This window comes from Nicotiana tomentosiformis, chromosome 11 (assembly GCF_000390325.3).
Source record: "Nicotiana tomentosiformis chromosome 11, ASM39032v3, whole genome shotgun sequence".
Taxonomy (NCBI): Eukaryota; Viridiplantae; Streptophyta; class Magnoliopsida; order Solanales; family Solanaceae; genus Nicotiana; species Nicotiana tomentosiformis.
Window position 1 is genome coordinate 68466804 of NC_090822.1, and position 7215 is coordinate 68474018.

At 42.4% G+C, this 7215-nt stretch overlaps 1 protein-coding gene across 1 annotated transcript; it reads left to right on the forward strand.

The window, feature by feature from the left end:
• Positions 1-3012: 3012 nt before the first annotated feature.
• Positions 3013-6677, forward strand: LOC138901609 (uncharacterized). The gene is made up of 5 exons (XM_070189387.1): positions 3013-3673; positions 3932-4857; positions 5051-5340; positions 5921-6041; positions 6162-6677. Exons 1-5 carry the CDS (start codon positions 3013-3015, stop codon positions 6675-6677), a joined length of 2514 nt encoding a protein of 837 aa, XP_070045488.1.
• Positions 6678-7215: the final 538 nt, after the last annotated feature.

Sequence of the window (7215 nt, forward strand, 5' to 3'; positions counted from 1 at the left end):
GCATGCTCCACATAATACTCCACTCGTGCTAATTATAAACATAGCGGTGCTTGATGAGTGTCCGCGTTCTTCCAAAACTACCCTTTTAAAATCGGAAAGGCTTATTTGCGGTAGACTAGTCGATCTGCGGTGCAATCGATGGTCACATGCCTTTCCCTCTAAAGTTGTCCACTTGGGAGTACCAGTCTAGACCATTCTAGAAACCCTACTCGAACTTAAAATGTACATGCATCATGCTAAACCTATTGGAGCGTTATTAATGTAACAACCCGCTAAGATAAACCTTGTCCAAAGTCCGACGGGATTTTCATAATCCCAATGGACACTATCATATTATGTGCATTTCTTGGAGAAAATAAGCCAATGTATTGATCATTATTGCGTTAATAGTCAAATCTGGAGGGGGAAATAGGCTAACTTTTGTTTGTTTGCAGAAAATGAGGTACGAAGTCCCCAGGTTTGGTATGGTCGAAAACATCCCACCTTTGCTACTTGACTGGTGGAAAGACCTTGCACCTTGCAACAAGAACTATGTGAGAAGAGTAATTGTAACCTGCCATCCTTGCTGAGCATTTAGCCAAATAGGTCATTGATTGAGGCCGCTACCATGTTCTGGGATGAGGAAAGGACCGTCTTTCAATTTGGCGACATAGAAAGGACTCATCTCCTGGAAGAAATAGGAGGCTTCTCTAAGTTGCCATGGGATAGTCCAGGATTACTAGTGCCAGAGAATTGCACCCCCGCAGTTTTCTACAGATGCTGGGTTTCAAGAAAAATGATGAGCTGCTCTGTTTAAAGAAGTCATACATCCCTTTCAAATTTCTTTACGAACGGTATGGGCATAGCAAGTCATATCGTCTTTATCATGATGAACTTGCCATTACTTCCTTGGGTTGGATGCACCGCCGGGTTTATGTGTTCATCGTCTACTTCTTGGGGTTGTTGATATTTCCAATGAAAGGGGGAATGATCCATACTCGCTTAACAATGGTCGCTAGAACTTTGATGGAAGGCATCGAAGGACAAACTTATACCATCGTCCCTATGATATACCGCGCTCTAGATCGATGCAAGCAGGGATTTGGAAGGACACTTCGAAGGTTATAATCCGTTACTACAAGTTTGGCTATTGGAAGACTTTCAGAGAGGAGAATATCGTCAAGAGCTTCTGTGACGGCCGTTGAATGACCACATAGTTTACCATCACCCAAAAAAAATGACATTTATCCCAGACAGGTTTGCACAACCTGGAAATGCTGTAAGTTGGGTGCGTTTCTTCAAAAATCTAACAGGCGAGCAAGTACTTTGGATGTTCGAGTGGTTTCCTAGTAGTGAGTTCATCATCAAGTCACGAGAGACTACTCATCTAGTACTGATAGGGTTGCGAGTCATCTATCCTTATAATCCTATAAGGGTAATGAGACAAGCAAGAAGAAAATAGGTCATACCTCGGGTTTCCAACATTGTCCAATAAAAGGCAGATTTCAAAGGGGACGTCATTCCATTCAAGTTCGAGGTGCAACATATGTGGAACCAGAAGATCATTATGGAAAAAGAAATCATTGAGCCAGACAGGTATCATGTCAGTCATGTGTACTTCTATCCACCGTGGTTGGTGGATGATATAGCGGGAGACGTCAAGCCAGGAGTCAATATGAAAGACAGGATCATACATGACACTACTGAGGCACAGGTTAAGTATAGAAGGTTGTGCAGAAGGGTTTTCGAGTCTGAAGCTAAACATTTAGAACAACACAAAGTGAATATGGAAGCAATAAAAGAATGGAAAGAAATTGCCACTAAGTCAATAGAGAGGTTGGAATACTTGGAACAAGGATTGATGGAGCTTGAAGGAAAGATGAGGAAGATACTCTCAGATTGTCAAAGCACGGATGGCAGTTAAAGAGGGCATCTAGAAAAGGCTTACTTACTGTTGGATATGCGCGATCTGGGGAACCTGATTGATGGAGTCAAGAGAGCCATGCACGGGGAAGGTCCTTCAGGGGACCAAGTAGACTAGGAAATGATATTCTTTACTGCTTTCTAGATTAGCTTTAGATTTTGATTCTAATAAGGCTAAATTCCATTAGTAACTTTATTATTATTGTTGATTTAGTAAAGGTTTGGCTCATTTTTTGCATTAATGAAATGACGCAATTATTGGCATCGATTTTCTCCAAGTCTATGTGTCGCTTAGGCCTACCTCAGGTATAATGAGGTCCCCCAAATTAGGATGTGAATTATTGCATGACTTTGAAAAACATGTTTTAATACTGCAAGCATTCTTTCAATATTTCTTACTGACTTGGCTACCTTTTGTTTTGTTTTTCTTTTCATTTGATTATTTTCATTCCCCAAGGTTGGTTCGTGCATACTGGCATCGTCAGCATATCACACAAGATCCAGAAGTCCTCAACCTCCTCCTCCACCAAGTGATCCCAAAGGCAAAGGAAAAGGGAAGATGGATGATTTGAGTGGTATCAGAAAAGACAATGCTATCGTGGCAAAAAATGTTGAAACCTCGAATGGTCGAAGTACTCCGGCGCATAATGAATTGGTCTTATATCTAGAATAGAAAAACTTGGAACTACAAGGTGAACTTAAGCATGTCCGAAACTTGGCGAACCATTCCCTCACTCTCAATGTCCCCGACATTAACCAGAAAAATCCGACTACCCAGAACTAGACACCACCACAAAACACACAAAACCAAAACCCACCACCAAATCCTCATGCACCACACTACTATCCCACACCTCCTCAGAACCTTAATCCTTCACCAGTGCCAACTCCTCAACAACACCCTCATCATCCAGCTCAATACCCACAAACCACTACTTATCACACTCCCTACCTACTCTTGATCCCCAAAACTCAACAAATAACCACCCTTATACCCAAGTTCCCAGAGTCTACCAAAGTAAGCCGATATATGTGGAAACTTTACCCCATACTTCGCAACAAGCCCTATACATCCCCGAATCGACCGAAAAAGACATGCTCATTAATAACATGGTGGAGGAACTCAAGAAGCTCACTGGTAGAGTTCAGAATATTGAAGTCGGTAAAGGCGTTGAAGGTATAAACTATGAGGACCTATGTATTCATCCGGATGTGGAACTGCCAGAGGGTTACAAACCTCCCAAGTTCGAAATGTTCGATGGGACTGGTGATCCGAAAGTGCATCTAAGAACATATTGTGATAAACTTATAGGAGTGGGCAAGAATGAACAAATTCGTATGAAGTTGTTTATGCAAAGCCTCACAGGAGATGCTTTGTCTTGGTACATCAGTCAAGACCCGAAGAAGTGGGTTAGTTGGGTAAGCATGGCATCAGACTTCATGGACAGCTTTAGATTCAACACGAAAAATGCGCCAGACATTTTCTACATTCAAAACTTCAAGAAGAAGCCAACAGAAACCTTCCGGGAATATGCTACTCGTTGGAGATCAGAAGCCGCGAAAGTAAGGCCAGCACTTGAAGAAGAACAAATGAATAAGTTCTTCATCAGAGTTCAAGACCCGCAGTATTATGAAAGGTTAATGGTTATTGAAAATCACAAATTCTTCGACATCATCAAGCTAGGAGAAAGAATAGAAGAAGGGATAAAGAGTGGGATGGTAACCAACTTTGAAGCATTGCAGGCCATGAAAAAAGCTTTGAAATCGGGAGGTATTTCGAAAAAGAAAGAAGTAGGTGCCGTAATGGTAGCCCAGGGTCCCAAGTCTCCTCTCACATACCAAACACCTCAACCCACATACCAACCCTCACCCCCCAGATACCAACAACTTGCTACAACCTATCATGCCTATAATACTCAACCCACATATTACCACTCTCCACCACCCGCCCTCCAAAACTACCAAATCCCACAACCACATTTTGACTGAATACCACCTAAACAATACACCCCAATTGTCGAACCCATAGACCAACTGTATGAGAGGCTAAAGGCTGTTGGTTATGTCACTCCTATTCTTGTCGTTGCTATGGATAATTCTTCCCAGTTGATCAACCCCAACAAGATATGTGCCTATCATTCAGGCATGAAGGGTCATACCATTGATGAGTGCTGCACATTAAAAGATAAAATTCAGGCATTGATCGACACTAAGGTCATACAAGCAAAGGAAGTTGCACCAAATGTTCGTAACAATCCTCTCCTGGATCATAGAGGTGAGGGAGTGAATGTGATAGAGACAGATGAAAAATGGGACTCGGAAGGGTCAATAGTACTCATTCGAGAGGGAGATGCTCCTAAAACGTCTCCAGTCACCCTCATGCCGGTTGTGGTCCAAACCCAGACGCCTTTTGAAGTTGAGCTATCTACACCTTTCACCATGATGGTAGCTCCCATGCCATCCTACCAGTCTGATATCATCCCATGGGACTATGTTGTGGAAGCAAGGAGAAAGGGAAAAGGAAAAATAGAGGAAATAGGGGCAACACAAGGTATTACTAGAACTGGTCGAGTTTACACACCTGAGAACCTGGGAGGAACAAGCAAGGAAGTTGCATCTAAGCCGCCTATTGTCGAGACTGGCAATGATGATCTTTGTAGGAAGGTGCAAGCAAGAGAGTACTCTGTTGTTGACCACTTGAACAAAACTCCCGCTCAGATATCCATCTTGTCACTGCTGCAAAACTCAGACACACACAGGAATGCTTTGATGAAGGTGTTGAGTGAAGCTTATGTACCTACCAATATCAGTAATGGGGAGATGGCTAACATGGTCGGACAAGTATTGGAGAGCCACAGAATCACCTTTCATGAAGTTGAATTACCCCCAGAAGGATTGAGTCACAACATGGCACTACACATCACAATGCGATTTGAGGATAAGTTCATTGCCAGGGTCCTGATAGATGGGGGGTTCAAGTCTCAACATATGCCCACTGACTACTCTGAAAATATTAGGTAAAGGCCTGCACGGGATACAGATGGGAAGCGTGAATGTGAAAGCATTTGATAGATCTCAGAGAGCTACCATTGGAGAGATCAACCTCAGTTTACTGATGGGCCCGACTTGGTTTGATGTCGAGTTTTAGGTGCTGGATATATCTGCTACTTACAATATATTATTGGGACGACCATGGATATATGTTGCTGATGCAGTAGCTTCAACCTTGCATCAGGCTGTGAAATTTGAACGGAATCATCGGGAGGTGATCATTCATGGAGATGGAAGTAACTCCATCTACACCAATCTGACTGTTCCAGTCATAGAAAATAGAAAGAAGCTGGGTGGAGAAACTTACCATCGCATTGAGCGAGTCAACGCAATTGAAAAGGACCGATGGTGGAGCAACAAAATAGAAAGCATACTGCTATGGACAAGGTATGAACTCGGCAAGGGACTCGACAAAAATCTCCAAGGGATCACCAAACCCGTTCAACCACATCGGCATGAAACGACCTTTGGACTCAGAGATGAATACACATGATTGGAGTACTAGGATTAGTCACCACCATGGCGTGGTCATTATTATCCACTGGAACAACCGGTACCACCTTTGCACCAGACATTCTATCTAGCTGACATGATGTGGGGATCCAAGGAAGATGAAGTTTTAGCGGGCATGAGGAAGTTATTTCTAGACGAAGAGGATATGGACTATAGTGCAATAGTTGAGGAGGAGCAGGAGGAGGAAGACCTTACTATTCAGACCGTGGAGAAAGAAGTTGTTCTCAAGAACTAGACTGCTGCACCATCCCGAGTCCGTCGAATTCCTGGGTAGCCTGGCAAATTAGCATGAATTATTTTTACAAAATAGTTTTGAGAATTTGAGGCATTTTTCAGTATTTTGTTTTGAAATAATTGCTCGAGTCATCGAGCCGTACTTGTTGATGTTTTAATATTTTATTAATGCATTACTGCTTTTCGTATTTACTATTATTCTTTACATTTTCTTTTTCAGCATTATTGTTACTTATCCCGATGAACCTACGACTGTGACATATAATGAGACAACGCGATATAAGAATAGTGATTCAGAGGATCTGAAAGATGATATAATACCTGAGGAAATCATCAGAGAAGTGGAAAACTTTGAAAATAAACCAAAGTCTAATTTGGAGGAAACTGAGACCGTTAACTTAGGGGATTCCGAAACGGCCAAGGAAACACGTATAAGCATTCATCTATCACCATCAGAGCAGGAAAAGTATATCATATTCCTAAAAGAATATGAAGATATCTTTGCATGGTCCGACGACGATGTGACTGGTTTGAGCACATCTATAGTGGCTCACAGGCTACCCACTAATCCCATGTGTCCACCAGTAAAGCAGAAGCTTAGAAAGTTCAAGTCGGATATGAGTTTGAAGATAAAAGAAGAGGTCACCAAGCAAATCAAAGCCAAGGTTCTTAGAGTGGTCGAATACCCGACCTGGTTGGCCAACATTGTGCCTGTTCCGAAGAAAGACGGGAAAGTTAGAGTATGTGTTGATTACCGAGATCTAAACAGAGCATGTCTCAAAGATTATTTCCCGTTGCCCAATATAGACATACTGATTGACAATTATGCCAAGCATGAACTCCAATCCTTTGTGGATTGTTTCGCAGGATACCATCAGATCTGGATGGATGAAGAGGATGATGAAAAGACGGCCTTCATCACACCATGGGGGATATGTTGTTACAAAATGATTACGTTTGGTTTGAAGAACGCTTGAGCCACCTACATGAGAACCATGACAACCATCTTCCACGACATGATACATAAGAAAATAGAGGTGTACGTGGATGACGTTATCTTCAAATCTAAAAGGAGTTCGGATCATATAGGAGACTTGAAGAAGTTTTTTGACCGGCTTCGAAAATACAAATTGAAGTTGAATCCTACAAAATGCGCCTTCGGAGTCCCTGCAGGAAAATTGTTAGGATTTATCGTCAGTCACCGAGGGATTGAGATGGACCCATCAAAGGTCAAAGCTATCCAAGACCTACCACCTCCAAAGAATAAGAAAGATGTGATGAGAGTTTTAGGGCGTCTCAATTACATCAGCCGCTTCATAGCACAGTCAACTGTGATATGTGAGCCAATCTTCAGGATGCTGAGGAAAAATGCTGCAACAAGTTGGACTGAAGAATGCTAGAAAGCCTTCGACAAAATCAAGGAGTATTTATCTAAACCACATGTTGTGGTCCCACCAGAACCAGGAAGGCCTCTGCTGCTTTATTTGTCCGTATTGGATGGAGCTTTTGGTTGTG